The 21,412-nt window shown below is 44.4% G+C and overlaps 1 protein-coding gene across 8 annotated transcripts in view; it reads left to right on the top strand.

Moving 5' to 3' along the window:
* LOC121877622 (solute carrier family 49 member 4 homolog) overlaps window positions 1-21,412 on the top strand; it is a 125,460-nt gene that overhangs the window by 42,228 nt on the left and 61,820 nt on the right. For all 8 annotated transcript variants that reach the window (XM_042383432.1, XM_042383429.1, XM_042383428.1 and 5 more), the window contains exons 3-5: window positions 2,905-3,176; window positions 3,835-4,088; window positions 8,539-8,651. In XM_042383432.1, coding sequence (XP_042239366.1) covers window positions 2,905-3,176; window positions 3,835-4,088; window positions 8,539-8,651 — 639 coding nt within the window. The remainder of the gene's footprint in view (window positions 1-2,904; window positions 3,177-3,834; window positions 4,089-8,538; window positions 8,652-21,412) is intronic.

Consider the following 21,412-nt stretch of genomic DNA (forward strand, 5'->3'; position numbering starts at 1 on the left):
ACTACTCTCACTTGCTACTTGTTTATTACTCTGTTTGTTCCTGGCATCAAGAATGCTTCCGGCCGCAAGCGCAGTCCTTATCCTTCTTGAATCTTCATGCCAGGCATTCTCAGGAATCACTGTCTCCACTGTCTGTGTGTTCTCCTGCTGTCTTGTCACTGTCAAACCACAGCTACTTCTTCAGTGTTCTCTGAATAATTCCTTTGTTGGTCACTTCTCATACGTGGCCTCATCTCGCATGCAATTGAACTAGCATTGTGAGTTTTACCACAATTACAACAACAAGGCTTCACTTTCTCTCCTGCTTTGATCTTGTCCTTACAGTTGCTAGATTCGTGCCTCTTCCCACAGAATCTACAACGTGAGTCCAGTTGACAGCTCCAGGCCTTATGTCCCCATCTGCAACACTTGAGACACATTATTGGTCCCTCCACATATAGTGCCACCTTCCTATACCCTGCTCCTGTGATGAACACTTTCTCTGGAACCTTTCCTCTCATTAGAACAATAACCTGGCTTCTCTCTTCGCCCCTTATTAAATGCCTCTTGACCCAAACAAATCTTTCGTCATCCAATAAGTATTCTGGATCTAGTATTACAGGGTACCTGAAGATTATATCCTTTGTAAGTAGTATGTCTCTCTCCTCTGGCAAAACCATCAGTAATCCCTTGTACCCAACAGTTGTCAACATTTCCACAGCCTCCATGGTCCCCACTGTAAGATAAGGCTTGTGTATGCCTTCTTTCAAAAGAGGCTCAAAGCTGCGATGCTCCCGTCCTAGTTGTACTGCCCATTTTAATTTTTCAAGGAAGGTCATCGGGCATGACTGTGGAAAAATTAATCTCTTCCTGACACGACCAACTTCACCTTGTGTGTGTTCTTGTCTGCTTCCTTCAAATTCCATACTTCGCTCTGTTCTTGATCCATTCTCCACTATCTCCTTTCTGTTATTTCCATTATTATTACCACCCACACACGTTTTTTGTCCTAGATGTTTTTGTCTCTTCTCCTCTCTCACTTCTTTGCTTTCACTGTCCCCTTGCCAGCTTGTCTCCCTCATTCTTTTAGAAATTTCTTTCTTTTTCACTACCTCGTGTTGTAGCTGTATTTTCTCACTTTCGAACTTCCCTTGTGCTTCATCACTCGTATTAGACTCATCACTACTCAACTCAAGGTCTTCAAGAACTTCGTCCAATACTATCTTTTCTTTACTCTTCCATGTAGAGTTCTTAAGCGAAAATTCGCTTTCCATGGGGCAATGTTGACATCCCACAACACCCAGCCAGTAGTGATGGGACCCCGAGCAGTGATTTTCGTAAGGTAAACAGTAAGTTCCCAACACCAAAGTTGCTTGACGATACTTATCTTATCCTCAGGTCCTTATACACAAGTAGGTAAGTCTATACAGTATATCCTTCAGATAATGTAATAGGCTCGAAAACATCCCAAATTTGGGAGCTAGCGCTCACAGCTGTGTTTACCAGACCCAAAAATGAGGTCGCGGTGCAGAGGTAGGAGCTAATGTTTATTCTACTCTGGTCAATCTGCTCTCTTTGTGGATGTATGTCCGTTCTGGCATGCGCTTCCATAATAAGCCAGTTTCATCCACATTGAATATTTGTTCAGGCAAATAATTTCCCTCCGCGATGACACGATCTAGCTCCTCCATTAAAGCATCGGCAGTACCAACATCAGCACTTGCTGCCTCTCCACTCACCTTTACACTATGTAAACTGTAGCAGTTCTTAAACCTTTGGAACCACCCATGACTTGCTGTGAAGGTTTGGTCGCACTCATCTCCTGTCTGCTCCTTCAGGCTTTCGAAAACGCTTCTTGCCTTAGCCTGTATTGTTAGAAGGCTTAAGGGCACACGCTTTTGTATTTGGTCTTCCATCCACATCACAAGTAATTTTTCCATCTCATGAATAGGACCTTGTCTTTTTTTCGTTATTATTGTTCCCTTTATAGGTACTGATCCTTTCATTACCTCACGAATACGTTCCTTGTCCTTCAAAATTGTTGATATCGTCGAGTGAGAGAAGCCTAGGTCGCGTGAAATGGTTGCTACCGTTTTTTCATTTTCATATTGCATTATTCTCTTCATTTTCATCTCAAAAGTAATTGACTGTCTCCTTTTCTTCTGAGCACCGCCAGAACTCTCACTTCTACGCTTGCCAGTTATTCTAAAGTGAATTAGAAACGAAAATATTGTCAGTACACAGCGCAATCACTACCGACAACAACAACAGCCAAACACCAACTGAGCGCTCTACGGCGTGGATGCTGCAGCCACGAGGCGACCCAGCCCATGCGACACTCTCGTACGGGACGGAAACATTTCGGTCCTAGAAAATACGCGCGGTGGTCGTGTGTGCTGGTGGTCGTAAGTCGAGTAGGTCGTAAGTCGAGGAATAGCTGTATCTGGCTGGATGCCTTATCTGGTGCACCCCTACAAATAAGCTTTCTCATTGCTCACTATACCACTTTACATGATACCCTGCTTGCAAATTTGAAGTAAAATTTGCTCTCCTTCCCTAAATATTTCACTTGTAGCTACCTGGCCATAACTACCTGTACTGTACTGTAATCCCCTACCTGGCATAAATCCATACTGCATTTCATTTATGTCTACTCTCTCCCTTATCAATTTCTCAATCACTCTCTCTACAACATTCATACCTGACCCGTAACAGAATGTATTCCTTCTGTAACATGGTGGATTACTGCACACTGTAGATACTATGGGAGTAACATTTTCCAAAGCTGTAATTGTAAAATATAATACAGTATACCCAGTACTGTACAATATAAAGTAGCACTTTAAATGCTTGAGAATGAATGTTGGTTAAAGATTGACAGTATCACACTAATATATATATATATGGTAATTGCATTTTTTCCAGAAAAAAATCCCTTATTGGGAGCAGAAGATCTTCCTCAGTCTGCCATATCTCCAACCGTGTCCACCTCATACCAGAATCCATCTTTGCATCCTGTTCTACCAGACATTTCCAGTGATGTAGTGGATGGTGTTATTCAAGCAAGAGGACATTCACAGTATCAGTATATGGAGGATCCATTCTTGGGAGATAAGGATGAAGACGAAATAAAAATAAAGATATATCCAAGTCGTTTTTGGATTCTTTTGGTGTTCTCAGTTCTGGCTTGGTTTCAGGTTAGTAGCATCAATCACACATTTAGTGACAGGTTAGGTTAGGATTAAGTTTGGGTAAGTTAGGATTATGGTAGATGTGGTTAGGTTAGGTGAAAATAATAGTGCAGCCTTTTCATGGACTGTAAATCAGGATGCAAGAAAGGGCTACCACATGGTTATGGTGGCTCCTCTGCCAACTGGGGATACAAATGTAATGATAAAATTTAGGACTTGGAGATTGCTATTATTTACCTTAGTTTACTAGAAGGAAGATTAATAATGTGTTTATTTTTCAGTGATAGAAGCAAACATTGTAAACCTTTGAATTACCATATTAATGGACAACTCATCTGAAGAAATAGACAATTCATTATGAAGAGTAGATGGGAATTTAGCAGACAGTTACTAAAACAGGATAAGACTGATAGTGTATATATACTGTACACTGATATCCTATTCCATCACCAAACATTGGTTCTCATTTTATTTTTCTAGCTCATAATAACTTTGAACTCTTCAGTTAGGCTTAAAGTACCTGTATGGTTAAAAAGATAATAGAAAAATTAATATCCTCTATGTTATTCCTCAGAATTTGTGGGGTTGTTGCTCTTAGACTGTACATTACCATATATTAGACCATGATTGTATCACAGGATCTGACAGTTCCTCTGTATTTCAGTGTGTACAGTGGAACACTTGGGGTCCTCTCAGTGAGAGTGTTAATGCAGCATTCCCAGGCTGGGGATCAGAGACTGTGGCCATGATGGCCAACTGGGGTACAATAACATTTGTGTTGTTTGTCACTCCCATGTGTTGGCTAATGAACACAAAGGGGTTGCGCATAGGAGTGCTGTGCTGTGGGATTTTGGTGGCTGGTGGCACTGTTCTCAGGGTTATTTCAATTCTTACAAACTCCACAACATTCTTTACTAGGTGAGTACTAGAGAGCTGATTTAGTAAGGGTTAATGAAAAAAATTGTGAAGACAAATCGAACTTCCATCCTATACTGCATGCACTTTGCACTGTCAAGTAATATACAGTATATTGACTTATGAAAAACTACAATGTACATTACACTTTCAGGCCAGTCTCAATTATTCTTACATTAACCATACTGTATTAGGGTGTGTCATAGGAGGGAAGATCAGCTAAAACTAATGGCCCATCACTTTTTTGGTAGATTTTAGTGTATATAAACAGAAAATAATTTCAGTTTCAATATTTTGCAACCTTTTGCTAGGTAAATTTTAGCGTGAAATTTATCGAAAATCTAACGTACAGCTGCATTAGTGCATTACAATTAAATAGTGAACATTGCTTTTCCACTGACATTCTTTAACAACCCAACTAACAATATTTTTTCTGTTTCAATTCTGATGCATTTATAAGTTGATAATATTTAGGTAACGGCATGTCAGGGCGAGGAACCAAAAATCCGACATCTCAGTCACTATCTTGGGTCTGGGGAGAGAGCTCCTGAAGTGGGAGTTGCCTACGATGAGAGATGCTTTGAGAATACGGTGTTTTAATCAAGGCAAATCAGTGAAAAGAACCAAGAACTTACACAACAAAGACATTGCCAGTGATATGACCAAAGCTGTCTTGGCACAGTACCTCTAGCTACTTGCCTTTCAGTTCAAGCCTCCAGTCCATAACAAGTCAGAAGAAGATTAGTGAGACTGCTAGCCAGTTGGGAAAGGCAAGAGATATCTCTCTTGGGAGAGGAAAACTTGCAGTTAAAGGGACGGCTGCCAACGCTGGACCAGTTATTTGACATAATTACTTGCAAGTGCCCAAATTGTTCTCTGTCCTGAGTTTGAATCTGATGGTGACTGTAAAATCCGAGGGCCCATCTCCTGTATTTGCAAGCAGACTGAAGATTCCTGTGTGATAGAACTGGCATTTGTCAAGAAGCACAGAGAGAAGACTGGCAGTATATAAGGGGCTCTCATGATTTCTAGCCAAGATATTCCCGAGGGTCCCAGAGACAGGAGGCTGCAGAGAGACAGAGAGGAAAGAGTTGAAGAAAAGGGCTTGGGAAGGCCCAGGGTGGGAGGAGTAAAAGGCCGATGATTGGAGTCAAAGCTGATTCAGTTTGTGACTTCCCCATGGCTGATCCGAGTGCTGACCAGGAGGGAATGGTGACTTTGTCCCTAACCCAGAAAATAATGATCCCAAACCTTCCGGGCATAGATTCGGGAAATAGGAAAGATATCAAGAGCATAAAAGCTTCTTGGCCAGCATCAGGCACCACACTGGTCTCAGAGAAACTGCAGAATAGCAACAGCTGCCTGGATTGACGGTGGTTTGATAACACCTGATGATGTTCACCTGGTGATAGATCATAACAAAGTAAGGAGAGAGCTCAGGAGAAACTTGTCAGTAACCTAGAAGAGGAGTTTGATAAGGGGATAAGAAAGTAGGTCAATTGTTTGTTCTTTGATGGGAGAAGGGATGACACTAAAAGTGTTCATGAAAGTTGGAGATTCTGACAAGTTGTTCCCTGCCATGAGTGAAGGAGGAACACTACTCCTGCTGCAGTGAACCGGGAGGGAAGTATTTGTGGCATTCCTCCAGAGAAAGATGACATCAGGAAACCAGCTGAGATAGTGGCAGATAACATTGTGAACTGAAAACAAGAGAACGTAGACCAGACCCTGCAGGCCAATTTGGAGGGGACAGCACCAACACGAGACACAGGGGTGGCAAGGGGGGTCATACAGTGGATAGAAGGTGGGAGAAGCTGGTCTGGATTGTTTGTGACCTCCACTAGCGAGTTGCCACTCAGACATCTGATCCAAGGAGCTGGATGGCAAGACTCTTTCAAACAACAGTGATGCAGTACTCTTACGTAGGAATGCTGGACTCTGCCACTGAGTTAAAAAGTAAATCCGAGCTTTGAAAAATCACAGTTGGCCTCCACTTTCGTTGAGCTTACATACTGTCATTGAAACCTGAGTACTGACCAGTACTATGGTTACATGATTTGCAGGTGCCATCAAAACTGGGGTCATGCCTGATGGGCTTGCCCACACTGGGCCAGGCCCAGTCTCACATTCTAGGTGGCTCTACAACGGCTCAGGTTCTGCAGAGATTTGGGTGGCTCATCATAAACTGAGAAAGGAACCAGCCTTCACAACCTGAGACTTGTTAATCCAATTCATCGTAGTGTCTACTTGCCAAATTGGTTCAACACCAAGGTCAAGTCATCGTTCTCCGAAGGTCAAGGGCATGTTCTCTTCCAGCTTGAGCTCCTGAGGTCAGCCAGGAAGGTTGTTCAGATTGTGGAGCTGACTGTGAGGAGATCTTCTGGTATGCTCATCGAGGCAGTTCTGCAGACAATGCTCTGCAGTAGGATGAGGAGGGAGAGAAGAGTGGCAGTCAAAAGATCTTGGATATGAGACTTATGTAAGGAGGATCTGGAGCATGACAAATCCAGTTGGTGTGATTCCTTCAGGGGTCAGGAGAAGACTCCTGAAGTCAATCTAGTGCCCAAGACCCTCACTGATCTCATAGATCTGGATAACATCAGGCTGGCAGTGAGCCCCTCTTACCTGCAGCCTCACCAATGTTCAAGTCAGAGCTGGACAGCCCCATGCATGTCCCTGCCTGGCCCTCGCACAGAGTATAGGCGTTGTGTACAACAAGTGGCGAGGCCAGCAGTCGATGTACAGCCAGGAGAGGAGGAAGGCTACATCGAGCTCAGGTGGTCAGTAAGGGATGTGATGAGTAAAACAGAAGCAAGAAAGAAAGACATGTTCTCATGGTGTGCAGCAACTTACCGGTGCGTAGTAGTAAACGGTTTTTGTATTTGATGATTTTGTTTTCTAAAGGAATATTAAATTTAATAAATGTGTCAAGATCATTCGTTTCACTATTCTGGATCATTTTCATCCTAATAAATTAACCTGATACATGTACTTTACTTTAAATAAGCTATTTAGTGGTGTTGGTAAAAGGGTGGGAATACTGAATTTTCATAAGATTTCAAGTTAAAATTTACCTAGCAAAAAATGAAAACTTTTCAAATCTGAAGATATCACATGATTCTGCACATAGAACTACATCATTAATACCATGGGCTGATTTTTCAAACTCAAAAAAAAAAAATCGCCTCCGTATGACACACCCTAATACTGTATATTGCACAATACTGAGTCTTTGTTGTACCTTATCATGTTCCTTATACCCTTTGTCATTAACCTACGAGAATACAGGCCTTAACCCCTCCATTACAGGGTTGCCTTTTTTAATATTTGGTTTGGCTAATGCCAGACAATTTTGTTCACTGGAGAGGGGATCCTATACACAAGTGGTTAATTAACTTCCTTACACCAATTTGGCTTGTTCCCATCATTTGAGTATTCCTTGTTTTACGTTATCAGCAACTCACTTCACAGTGCTGTATTTTTTATCTTTTATCTTTCTTCCTGTTTCAGTGATCACCAGATTTATTATTAATATCTTGAAAAATCCAGCTAAATTGCTTGTGCTACATGTGCCATATTGTACAGTTTTTCCAGGTAACTGATTTTTCATTTTACCATGCTCATTGATTGTACTGTATGGTCATTTCAGTTTATGTAACCTGCTAGTACCCATCTGTACTTTTTTAAACTTATCTATGAAAACTGATTAGAAAACACTACTAATTTCTTTTATTACTGGGCAACTATTCAACACTGTGTGAGTATATAAAAGAGAAGTGATTCTGTGTATGACCAGAAATTCCCCTAAAAATAAAATTGCTCCAGGCTCAAATTCGTTTCATCATTATGCAGGGGCAGATCCAGAGGGGTTCTTTGGGGTCCAGACCCCCTCTTTTCATCAGAATATTCCAATACTTTTTCTTTAATGCAGTACTGTATTGCACTCAGGCATTTTTTTTTAGTAAAAAGTAATTGCTATTGACCTCAGAATATCTCCTCACATCAAGTGCACATGGCTTCAAAATATCCTCAAAATGCCCATGATATTGGTCAGATTTAAAAAAAAAAACCCTGGCTGAGTGGGTTCGCTGTGCTCGCCATGTTCCCCCCACCCACAACTTCTTGGGTCCCCCTTTTGATATTCCTGGATCTGCCTCTGGTATGGGAATACAGTATTATCTTAGCTTCTGGAACATCATCCTGCTTAAGAGAAAGATGTAACTCCTTGTAATGGCAGGTCAGTTTATCATTTTAGAAGATGCCTCAAGTCAGAATATTTTCTCTTGGAGTATTGTTATGTACAAAGTCTTAGTCTAGGGTTCAAGATGGAGAAAGCTGTATTCTCTCCTAGGGTGTGATTCCATACTTATGCTTCACCTGACCTTTTCATTGTACCATAATCACTACAAAGTACCCGCTATAGCCTCTTGATAACATTAATTTCCTTCTGTAGTATGTGTCATATATGCGCTATAATGGTTGGCATTGCGGGAACCCTGCTCATGGCAGCTCCGCCAATGATAGCAGCTGTATGGTTCCCACCCAACGAGAGAACCACAGCTACAGGTAACTATGCCTTAGATAATGGAAGGGTTTGGACTGATGTATTGCAGGGGTTAAAAGCATCTAAGTATTCCTTTTGTTATATATTATACAGGTATCCCTCGATATACAAATAGGATAGGTAAAAAATATGTGAATTTTTGTATCTTGAATAACAGAATAAATGAAAAAATAGAGTTCGGTTCCCCAGTGACAAAAATACCCTAATGTTATACTGTACACCAAAACACAAAATCACTTCATAAACAAGAAAACCAAAACTCAATAACTAAATATAAATAGTAAACAACTGCTGTAATATGCTACCTAACATATTAATAATATTAATAAAATACTATCTAGATGAAAATGTGAGCTAATATCATTAAGGAAAAGCTAAACCAAATTTAACACAGCTGCCATTTGTTTAGACGCTGGTTATGTCATGTGTGGCTGCCCTCTAACCTTGCCTTATCAACCCAGCCCAGTCACCTCTCCTTCTTTAACAACGCTCCCACATCCTGCTCTCACACTCAAAGAAATGTTTATTCCATTTATTTTTTGTCCTAATGATAGTTATTTCTTTTATATTTTTGCCACATTATGTGTGTAGGATTGTGTGTGTGCATTTAATTGAGTGAAGAAAGCTAAGTCGATCTACACAAAATTATGAGTTGAATAATAACCATAACATAAGTCTCCCCAGCTCATCCTGCTAACTTTCGCTGGCTCACGAAGAAATGCTTATTCCATTTATGTTTCTGAACTTATGATAATTTTTTTTTCACATATGTATATAGGATTGTGTGTGCATGTAGATGAATTTTAAAAAAAAAGTATTGTATATATGAAGAGGGTTATGTTTATATACTACAGTAATATCTCCGTTAGCCGGAATCTCTCAAACCTGGAAATCTCCAACAGCCGGAATTGAAATTTCCTCGGAAAATCATTCCCAAAGCCGGAATTTAAAAAAAAAAATCCGGCTTTGGTAACAAATTTTCCGAGGTTGAAAATCGAGAGAATTTTCTGATAATATCTTGAATAAAGATGAAAGTTAAAGTATTTTTTGGGCAGGGGCAGAGAGGGGTAGACCTGACCTGGCCTGACTAAATGTCAGGTGGAGGTAGGGTGGGGGATTAGTGGTCTCATATTACTGTACTAACCTTCTGATGGAATGTCATGTCACCCTTTCTTGGGTGGAGGATTAGTGGTTCTCATGACCTGAATATCTCTTGAATGAACACAAAACCTAAAGTATTTTTAGGGAGATTGTGATAAGTATAAGTATAAATGAGCAAAGTTGTATCCCTTCAACATTACATTACATAACATTTTAAAATATCGAGTGAGAAAGCAGAAAGGTTTGGGTGATGTGTTCTGACCTTACTCAGTTGTGTTCTGACCTCACTCAGTTGTGTTCTGACCTCACTAGGGGAAAGGTCACGGCAGGGTTAGCTCCCGAGGGATAATTATCAGATATGGCCAGTGCTATGTGTTGTCTGGGATGTGCGAGTTTGTTGGCCAAGCTGGAGATGGTCACGTTGGAGAACCTGAAATCAAAGGAAGAGATGGTGAGGATGAAATTCAAGGAAGAGATGGCGAGGTTGAAGGAAGAGGCGAGACAAGGAAAGCCCGTGTCTGACGATAACTCAGACGAGTGGAAGGTTGTGAGGAGAGGGAAGACCAAAATGGTGATGAGAAGACACACCAAGGATACGTAAACAACGACATCAACAGCTAAGTGTACCAACTCGTTCAGCCCCTTGATAGACGAATAGGACGTTAGTACAGTCAGGGACAGGGCTGACAAGGAAGGTATAAAAACTTTAATTGTTGGTGACTCACAGGTAAGGTACTTGGACAGGACCTTTTGTGGTAAAAACATAAATAGGATGAGGGTGTGTTTGCCAGGAGCTGGGGTGGGGGATATAGTTGACAGGATGGACAATATCTTGTCTGGTAATGGGAACAAACCCATTATCTGCCTCAGTGAAGGAGGCAATGATATTGGCCGGTGTAGGAGTGAGAAGCTTCTTGATAAGTTCAAGGCAGCTATAGATAGTATTAGAACTAGGGGAGGGATCCCTATCACATGCGGTGTCCTGCCTAGAAGGAGAGTTGGCAGTGAATGGTTGTCAAGGGCGGTTGGTGTCAACGACCGTCTTGACAGATATTGCAAGTCAATATCAGTCCCATTCATTGACAACTGGGACAACTTCTACGGCAGAAGGGGCCTTTATGCTAGGGATGGGGTGCACCTGTCTTGGGATGGGGTGGCAACCCTGGCTGGGTCTCTCAAGAGGGCAGTTCAAAGGATATCGAAGCCTTTAAACTGCTAGGGGAATATATGGGCACGGGGGTGGAGGAGACTGCAGTGGGAGCAGGTAAACAAAGTGAAAGATTACAGGGAAATAGTGTTAGGAATGACAACAAAACTAAGGCAGACAGGGAGTTTAAACCTAAACACGGTAAAGAGAGGACTCAGAACACGACTAACTTAAATGTCTACTACGCGAACAGTAGAAGTATGAGAAACAAAATGGATGATATTAGGGCCTTGGTATGTACCGAAAACATCGATATAATAACATTCACTGAAACATGGATCAACCTGGACTCACATGAGTTACCGGTCGAATACCAAATTGCGGGTTACAAATTGTTCCATATTGATAGGCAGACCAGGAAAGGAGGCAGAGTAGCAATCTATGTCAGGGATAATCTGAAGGGTGAAATAAATAAGGAAATAAAAACTGAGCAGAATACAGAAATAATTTGGATAGAATTAATCGACGGTGGGGAAAAATTAATCTTAGGAGTAATATATAGACCTCCCAATCTTGATAGAGTTAACGAGCGACTTATCTGGGATGAAATGCGCAGGGCTTCCATACACCACAAAGTCTGTATAGTAGGCAATTTTAACCTTGGCCAAATAGATTGGCCTGACCTTACGGGTAACTCAGTATCAGAGGATTTCCTCGAAACGATCCAGGACATGTCCTAAGTCAACATATAACCGAACCAACCCGGGGTAATAATATACTCGATTTAGTTCTGTCGAACAGAGAAAACCTCATTAGCAATGTCGAGATAGGGAATGAACTTGCAAACAGCGATCACAAAGAAATTAGATTCCAGTTAGATTTTCAGGTCAGATGCAAGGAAAATTCCATTAAAGTCCCAGATTTCAGAAAGGCAAACTTTCATAGTTTAAAGAGGCAGCTGAGAGAGGGGGTGTCGCGCTTGGGCGTGAACCTGACAGATGACACCGACCTGATAACGAGATCTGAGATTGTCGAGTTCCACAACAATTTAAATTATGAGTTACTTAATGCACAAAGGCAGAACATACCATACAAAAAACTCAGATCAGACAACAATGACGTTAAATGGATAAATAATTATTTAAAGAACATTATTGACCAAAGGAAGGCTATAGGTAGAAGGATAAACTGTGGGGAAATTTACCTCCGGGAGTATTATAAGGTATTGGCAGGTAGGGTTAAGACCGAGATAAGAAAAGCAAAGAGGAATAATGAACTGAAGATAGCAAGGGAGGTGAAGACAAACCCCAAAGGATTCTACCAAATGTATCAAACTAAAACACGAGATAAGATTGGACCAATACAGTCAGATACCGGCGGGCTAACTGATAACGACAGAGAAATGAGCAATAATCTGAATAAATATTTTTCAACAGTTTTCACCACCGAAAATTTAAACATGATACCCGAGGCTCTGACTCTATTCAGAGATAGTGAAGAAAACACATTAAGCGAGATAGTAGTGACTAGTAAAAATGTTAATAAGCAAATAGACAAACTGAAGCCTAATATGTCACCTGGTCCCGATGAGATATTTGGCAGAGTTATTAAAGGAATGTAAGGAAGAGCTTAGTATGCCCTTAGCAAAGTTGTTTATTATGTCCTTAAAAACAGGTGTAGTACCAGAATCCTGGAGGATAGCGAATGTAATACTGATTTTCAAGAAGGGGGATAGATCACTATCCTCTAACTACCGCCCAATCATTCTAACATCAATAGTAGGCAATTTACTAGAATCAATCATTTCATACTCTATTCGAAACCACCTGGAAAAGCAGAAGTTGATCAATGATTCCCAACATGGCTTCACAAGTGGGCATTCATGTCTAACTAGTCTATTAACATTCTTTTCATCAGTTTTCGAAACGGTGGACGAGGGGCACAATTATGATGTGGTATATCTCAACTTTAGCAAAGCCTTCGACAGAGTCCCCCGCGAAAGACTAATAAGAAAGGTAGAAGTGCATGGCATCAAAGGTAATATCCTTAAATGGATTAGGGCGTGGTTACTGGACAGGAAACAGCAAGTGAGCATAAACGGCACTAAATCGCATTGGAGCAATGTCACTAGTGGAGTTCCCCAAGGCTCAGTACTTGGACCATTATTATTTATTATATACATAGACGACATAGATATCGGCATAGACAGCAACTTAAGTAAATTTGCTGATGACACTAAAATAGGACGTGTAATTACTTCTGACGAGGACTCTGCAAAACTACAGGACAATCTAAACAAATTTTTCGAATGGTCGGAAAAATAGCAGATGAAATTCAGTGTGGACAAATGTAAAGTACTCAGTATAGGATATGTAAACAGAGACTTCGGAGTAATGATAAGTAGGAATCTTAAACCAAGTAAACAAAGTGTTTTTGCTCGTAACAAGGCTAATTTAAGTACTTGGGTTCATAGAAAGGAGTGTTAGTTACAAGACTAGCGAGGTCATCTTAAAATTATATCTAGCGCCTGTGAGACCTTACCTGGGTTACGCAGTTCAGTTCTGGTCACCTTATTACAGAATGGATTTAGAATCCTTGGAAAGAATCCAGACGAGAATGACAAGACTAATCCCGGGCATTAGGAACCTTGAGTACAGTGACAGGTTAAAGCATCTTAATTTGCACTCCCTCGAGAGACGTAGAGTGAGGGGCGACATGATAGAGGTGTATAAATGGAAGTCAGGGTTAAACAAAGGGGACATTACAAAGGTACTCAAACTATCCAACCAGGAGCGAACTCGCAACAATGGTTTTAAATTAGACATATTTAGGTTTCGGCCTGAAATAGGTAAACACTGGTTTGGAAACAGAGTAGTGGATGAATGGAACAAGTTACCAAATATCATCATTAACTCGAATCCGCTGGATAGCTTCAAACATAGGTTGGATGCTTATATGAGCAATAGGGGTTGGGTATAAACGGGACTGCCCAGTATGGGTCAATAGGCCCGCTGCAGTTTCCTCCATTCTTATGTTCTTATTAGAGAGATGGAGTGGAAAAGAGTGGTAACATGCACCTGTGTTGCCAAGCGATAAGCTCCTCAACAGCTGATCTTCTAATTCGCCTCCATGCAGTCACAGAACAAGACCCTCACTGGATGCTTGTTGTCTTAATTCCTGCGTGTGTGTGTGTGTGTGTGTGTGTGTGTGTGTGTGTGTGTGTGTGTGTGTGTGTGTGTGATTGCAGCCACACACAGGGTGGTGAAATGCATCTAGAGTGGCAGCATTATGTTAGTATTAAGGTGCAAGCACTGCTTGCTCCTCGCTTTCAGCTGCCGTCGCTGGTTAGCCCTCGGGGCGAACCGGGAAACAACTTGCATAAGTCCTCCCCTGCCAGTACACAGCCTCTTCACCATCAAGACTCCTGCTGTGCCTCCTCGTGGCAACACGCAGTAACTGGGTGCCTCGTGGGCCCAGGTTAGAACAGCAGAGGATCTCGGAGTAACAGTGGGCCCCAGAGGGACGGCGCATAGACCCACTGGCATGTGGACACGTCCTGGCGCCTACCAACCACCGCCTTACTGCCTTGCCAATTAACCTTGGTAGGAATAAGGCTACAGGAGTAAACCTCGAGCGAAAAATCTGCGGTGGAGCCCTGCATCAGGCAGACCCAGAGCTCCAACAAGACCCCAACGGCGGTGTAGGTGGAAGAGGTGACCAACATGAAAATCCAACTACTACACCGGCTGACAAAGGCAATGCCTGATAGACAGGATACTAATTCAAAACCCCACAAACTGGGCTATCGGCAGTCCATTGTGACTCTCCCTCTCCCCAGTCGTTGCAACACTTGCACTACTGGATCAGGAAAAGGGAGAGCCAAGATGTGTGGTTGCAGTCTATGCCCCTGCCTCACCACATAAATCAATTCACACGCAGCCATTATCCAGCTCATCAAACCTTTCATCATCATCAAAATCCCTATACCCCTAAAACTCCTATGTCGACGGACGAATGGTGAAGGGGACAGGCAGAGATGACTGCCGGGAATCTCTAGTCACAACTCTGCACATGGGCGACACAGATAAAATGGTCATTTATGCACTGGGATCTAGGCAGGTGTGCAATCCGGCCCTGTCTGTGCGACTGAGCAGCCCTCTCGAGGACCCACTCTGCTCACCCTGCATGGGAGGGGGCTAGAAAAGGTGCCCTAAACATAGCCTGTCTAAAAACCCAACCTGACTGGACAACCGCACCCAGTGTCATCTTTATGCGATTGAAAACACAACCAAAATAACAGATCCAAACAAAAACAAACCATACAACCTCTTATGGTCGCTGCATGGAGTGTCAAGATCCTTCTGGATACTGGCACAAATGCACGTCCTGAAAGAAGAATTGCACCTGTGGCAAAAGAGTGGCTAGGTATAACATCGACATAGCAACCATCAGTGAGTCCCGGCTCCCAGATGAGGGCCAACTCACAGAACGTGGGTCTGGCTACACCTTCTGGAAGGGTAAGCTTGTTGCGGAGAGAAACCGCATTTATGGAGTTTGCTTTGCCATCCGCCAACGCATTCTACACAGGCTAATTGGGATCAACGAGTGCCTCATGACGCTTTGAGTCCCACTGAATCACTCACTTCATGCCTTCTTTATCAGTGCATACGCCCCAACACTGGATGCAGAGGATTACATCAAGGAGGCCTTTTTTGCTAACCTTGACAGTGCTAACCTATATCCCTAGAGAAGACAAGGTTGTGCTCCTTGGCAATTTCAATGCCAGAGTTGGCAGAGATGCAAACATTTGGCAGGGATCCATAGGGAGAAATGGACAAGGCAAGTGTAATCCCAATGGCCTACTCCTCCTTAGCAAGTGTGCTGCACACGACCTCACTATCACCAATACTGTACCTTGTTTAGGCAGGCCGATAAGTTCAAGAGTTTGTGGCAACACCCACGATCCAAATACTGGCATCTCATTGACTACATCACTGTCAGAGAAAGAGATCGCCGAGATATCCTCATCACCCGTGCCATGCGTGGCTCAGACCATTGTGACACTGATCATTGACTTGTCAGATCCAAGCTCTCACTTCACGTCTCCCCAAAATGGCGAAGGCAGCAAGCCTCCAGAAGAGGTTTTAACACTAAGGTTCTGGAGGATCCAGTAGCACATTCTTTCAGAGAGCAGCTCGAACATGGCCTTATAAACAACCCAACAACAAACAACGTGAATCCCAGTGCCGAATGGGATACTCTTAATACTGTTATGAAAAAAACCTGCCGAGAGACCCTCATCCAGATCAAAAGAATACACCAGGACTGGATTGATGAAAATGACCTGGCAATTAAAGTACTCATCGATGATAAATTTGCTGCCTTTACTGACTGGCAAAACAACCCTCAGTCTCAGCCCAAAGCTGATACCTTCTGCAAGAAGAAAGCGAATGACCAGTGGGAACTTTGCAATCTAAAGAACTACTGGCTTAAAAATATAGCATGTGAAGCTCAAAAACTTGCAGAGCAGCACAAGATGCGCAAATTTTTCATTTCCACTAAAACATTTTACGGCCAGTCACTCATGGCACAGCCCTTCGCTCATCTGATGGTAGCCTCATAATTAAAGACGTTGAAGGTCTCATTCAGTGCTGGAAAGAGCACTATCATTCTCTGCTCAACCGAAACACCGATGTGGATGTCCTGACTACCCAGCAGGTCCATCAGCATTCAGAGTTGACCCACCTCAGCTATCCTCCATCCCTGGATGAGGTAGCTACTGTTATCAAACAGATGAAAAATAACAAAGCCTCAGGGCCTGATGGAATCCCAGCTGAGGTGTATAAAGCAGGAGGACCTCTGCTTGCAAGCCGTCTCACTCTTTCTGGAGAATATATGGGAAAAGGAGGAAATCTCCCAAGTTTTTAAAGACACCTCCATTGTCAATATTTATAAGAACAAGGGAGACCGTAGCTGGCAAGATTATTGCCCAGTCCTCCTAAACAGACATACTTCCTGAGGTGGAAAACTTCCTCCCAGAATCTCAATGTGGTTTTAGACAATCACGTGGCACCACTGACATGATCTTTGCTGCCCTCCAGATACAGGAAAAGTGCAGAGAACAGTGTCGTAACCTGTACATGGCTTTCATCAACTTAAGCAAGGCCTTCGACTTGTTCAACGGGGAAGCCCTCTGGTGGACCCTCAGCCGTTTTGACTGCCCACCAAAATTCATCGCCATTGTGAGGCAAATCCACAATGGCATAAATGGCAGTGTCCTGTACAATGGTACCCAGTCAGAGTTCTTCCCTATCCAAACAGGGGTTAAACAAGGGTGTGTACTGGCACCACCTCTCTTTTCAATCTTCTTGGTTGCCTTCCTTCCTCGTGCCAGTGCCAATTTAGCCAGCGGGTTGAACATCGAGTACCGGGTAAAGGGAGGACTTTTCAACATACGACAACTCCAGGCAAGAACAAAGGTGTCAACAGCTTCCATTACTGAACTTCAGTATGCAAACGACTTCACCCTTGTTGCTCACACTGAACACAACCTACAGGAGTTCCTGAACACCTCAGCAGATGCGTATACACACTTCGGCCTTGAGGTGAATGTACGTAAGACTCAGATTTTCTTTCAACCTGCCCCTAGTTCAGACACACCACCATCCATCCAGCTTACCGGTACTACCCTCTCTAATGTTGCCCACTTTCGGTATCTCGGCTCCCACCTGTCCACCACCGCAGACATCGATGAGATTCAGCATCGGATCAGATGTGCATCTCAAGCTTTTGGCAGACTCCGAAATCGTGTCTTTAGCTTTAAGGAGCTGAAATAATCTACAAAGCTGCATGTATATTGAGCAGTGGTCCTCCCCACCCTGCTATATGGCAGTGAGACATGGGTCGCATACAGGAGGCACCTGAAGGCACTTGAAAACTTTCACCAATGTAGTCTACATTTCATCCTCCGTTTTCGCTGGGAAGACGAGAGAGCAAATGGGAGTATTCTCGCTGACACCAACTGTAGGAGCATCGAAGATACCATTATCAATGAACAACTGCCCACATGGACGACAGTAGACTGCCAAAGCAGCTACTTTACAGTCACCTAATGAATAGTAAACGTAACGCTCGCGGGCAACTGAAAAGGTACGTATAAGGATAGTCTTAAGACAAACTTGAGAAAGTGCCAAATTGATCCCCTTACTTGGGAGTCGATTACCACACATGAAGGTGTCAGTACTTTCGAGTTAGCCCGACTGCAAACCGAGGCAGACAAGCTCCAACACCAGAAAGACGCTGCCACCGACTATCCTGCATGTACAACGAATGTAATCGACGCTGCGGGTTCTGTATCCGCATCTTTAGTCACCTGAAAACTCTCTGACCTAGGTGACATCCTTAATACCTCGTATCATTGTATCATAGAAAAGTAATAGTAGTCGTCTGTGTGTGGTTGTGTGTGTGGGGGGGTGTTTGTCTGTGTGGTTGTGTGTGTGGGGGGTGTGTGGGGGTGTTTGTCTGTGTGGTTGTGTGTGTGTGGGGGGGTTTGTCTGTGTGGTTGTGTGTGTGTGGGGGGTTGTTTGTCTGTGTGGTTGTGTGTGTGGGGGTTGTTTGTCTGTGTGTGGTGTGTCTGTGTGGGGGTGTGTGGGGGTGTTTGTCTGTGTGGTTGTGTGTGTGTGGGGGGTGTTTGTGTGGTTGTGTGTGTGTGGGGGTTATGTCTGTGTGTGTGTGGGGGGTGTTTGTCTGTGTGGTTGTGTGTGGGGGTGTTTGTCTGTGTGGTTGTGTATGTGGGGGTGTTATGTCTGTGTGTGTGGGGGTGTTTGTCTGTGTGGTTGTGTGTGTGTGGGGGGTGTTTGTGTGTGTGTGGGGGTGTTTGTCTGTGTGTGTGTGTGGGGGTGTTTGTGTGGTTGTGTGTGTGGGGAGGTGTTTGTCTGTGTGTGTGGGGGTGTTTGTGTGGTTGTGTGTGTGTGGGAGGGGTGTTTGTCTGTGTGGTTGTGTGTGTGGGGGGGATGTTTGTCTGTGTGGTTGTGTGTGTGGGGGTTTGTCTGTGTGTGTGTGTGTGGGGTGTTTGTCTTTGTGGTTGTGTTGTGGGGGTGTTTGTCGTGTGGTTGTGTGTGTGGGGGGGTGTTTGTCTGTGTGGTTGTGTGTGTGGGGGTGTTTGTGTGTGTGGGGTGTTGTGTGGGTTGTGTGGTTGTGTGTGTGGGAGGTGTTTGTCTGTGTGTGTGGGGGGTGTTTGTGTTGTGTGTGTGTGGGAGGGGTGTTTGTCTGTGTGGTTGTGTGTGTGGGGGTTTGTCTGTGTGGTGTGTGTGTGGGAGGGGGTGTTTGTCTGTGTGTGGTGTGTGTGGGGGTGTTTGTGTGTGTGTGTGGGGGTGTTTGTCTGTGTGTGTGTGGGGGGTGTTTGTGTGGTTGTGTGTGTGGGGAGGTGTTTGTCTGTGTGTGTGGGGGGTGTTTGTGTGGTTGTGTGTGTGTGGGAGGGGGTGTTTGTCTGTGTGGTTGTGTGTGTGGGGGTGTTTGTCTGTGTGGTTGTGTGTGTGGGGGGTGTTTGTGTGTGTGTGTGTGGGGGGTGTTTGTCTGTGTGTGTGTGGGGGGTGTTTGTGTGGTTGTGTGTGTGGGGGGTGTTTGTCTGTGTGTGTGGGGGGTGTTTGTGTGGTTGTGTGTGTGTGGGGGGGTGTTTGTCTGTGTGGTTGTGTGTGTGGGGGTTTGTCTGTGTGGTTGTGTGTGGGAGGGGTGTTTGTCTGTGTGGTTGTGTGTGTGGGGGGTGTTTGTGTGTGTGTGGGGGGGTGTTTGTCTGTGTGTGTGTGTGGGGGTGTTTGTGTGGTTGTGTGTGTGTGGGGGGTGTTTGTCTGTGTGTGGGGGTGTTTGTGTGGTTGTGTGTGTGTGGGGGGGTGTTTGTCTGTGTGGTTGTGTGTGTGGGGGGTGTTTGTCTGTGTGGTTGTGTGTGTGTGGGGGTGTTTTGTGTGTGTGTGGGGGGTGTTTGTCTGTGTGTGTGGGGGTGTGTGTGTGGGGGTGTTTGTCTGTGTGTGTGGGGGGTGTTTGTGTGGTTGTGTGTGTGTGGGAGGGGGTGTTTGTCTGTGTGGTTGTGTGTGTGGGGGGTTTGTCTGTGTGGTGTGTGTGGGGGGAGTGTTTGTCTGTGTGGTTGTGTGTGTGGGGGTTTGTCTGTGTGGTTGTGTGTGTGTGGGGGTGTTTGTCTTTGTGGTTGTGTGTGTGGGGGTGTTTGTCTGTGTGTGTGTGTGGGGGGTGTTTGTCTGTGTGGTTGTGTGTGTGTGGGGGTGTTTGTCTGTGTGGTTGTGGGTGTTTGTCTGTGTGTGTGTGTGGGGGTGTTTGTGTGCTGTGTGTGTGGGGGTGTTTGTCTGTGTGGTTGTGTGTGTGTGGGGGGTGTTTGTCTGTGTGGTGTGTGTGTGTGGGGGTGTTTGTCTGTGTGGTTGTGGTGTTTGTCTGTGTGTGTGTGGGGGTGTTTGTCTGTGTGGTTGTGTGTGGGGGGTGTTTGTCTGTGTGGTTGTGTGTGTGTGGGGGTATTTGTCTGTGTGTGTGTGTGGGGGTGTGTGGGGGTGTTTGTCTGTGTGGTGTGTGGGGGTGTTTGTCTGTGTGGTTGTGTATGTGGGGGTGTTTGTCTGTGTGTGTGTGTTGGTGTGTGGTGTGTGTGTGGGGTGTTTGTGTGTGTGGGGGTGTTTGTCTGTGTGTGTGTGGGGGGTGTGTGGTCGTGTGTGTGGGGGTGTGTGGTTGTGTGTGTGTGGGGGGTGTTTGTCTGTGTGGTTGTGTGTGTGGGGGTGTTTGTCTGTGTGGTTGTGTGTGGGGGTGTTTGTGTGTGTGTGTGTGTGGGGGTGTTTGTCTGTGTGGTTGTGTGTGTGGGGGTTTGTCTGTGTGGTTGTGTGTGTGTGGGGGTGTTTGTCTGTGTGTGTGTGTGGGGGGTGTTTGTCTGTGTGGTTGTGTGTGTGTGGGGGAGTGTTTGTCTGTGGTTGTGTGGTGGGGGTGTTTGTCTGTGTGGGTGGGTGTTTGTCTGTGTGTGTGTGGGGGTGTTTGTCTGTGTGGTTGTGTGTGTGGGGTGTTTGTCTGTGTGGTTGTGGGTGTTTGTGTGGTGTGTGTGGGGGTGTTTGTCTGTGTGGTTGTGTGTGTGGGGGTGTTTGTCTGTGTGGTTGTGTGTGGGGGGTATTTGTCTGTGTTGTGTGTTGTGTTGGGGTTTGTCTGTGTTGTGTGTGGGGTTGTCTGTGTGGTGTGTGTGTGGGGGTATTGTCTGTGTTGTGTGTGTGGGGGTGTTTGTCTGTGTGTGTGGGGGGTGTTTGTCTGTGTGTGTGGGGGTGTTTGTCTGTGTGTGTGTGTGGGGGGTGTTTGTCTGTGTGTGTGGGGTGTTTGTCTGTGTGTGTGTGTGGGGGGTGTTTGTCTGTGTGTGTGGGGGGTGTTTGTCTGTGTGTGTGGGGGTGTTTGTCTGTGTGTGTGGGGGGGTGTTTGTCTGTGTGTGTGGAGGGGTTGTTTGTCTGTGTGTGTGGGGGTGTTTGTCTGTGTGTGTGGGGTGTT

This window comes from Homarus americanus, unplaced genomic scaffold (assembly GCF_018991925.1).
Source record: "Homarus americanus isolate GMGI-L3 unplaced genomic scaffold, GMGI_Hamer_2.0 scaffold19918, whole genome shotgun sequence".
Lineage (NCBI taxonomy): Eukaryota > Metazoa > Arthropoda > Malacostraca > Decapoda > Nephropidae > Homarus > Homarus americanus.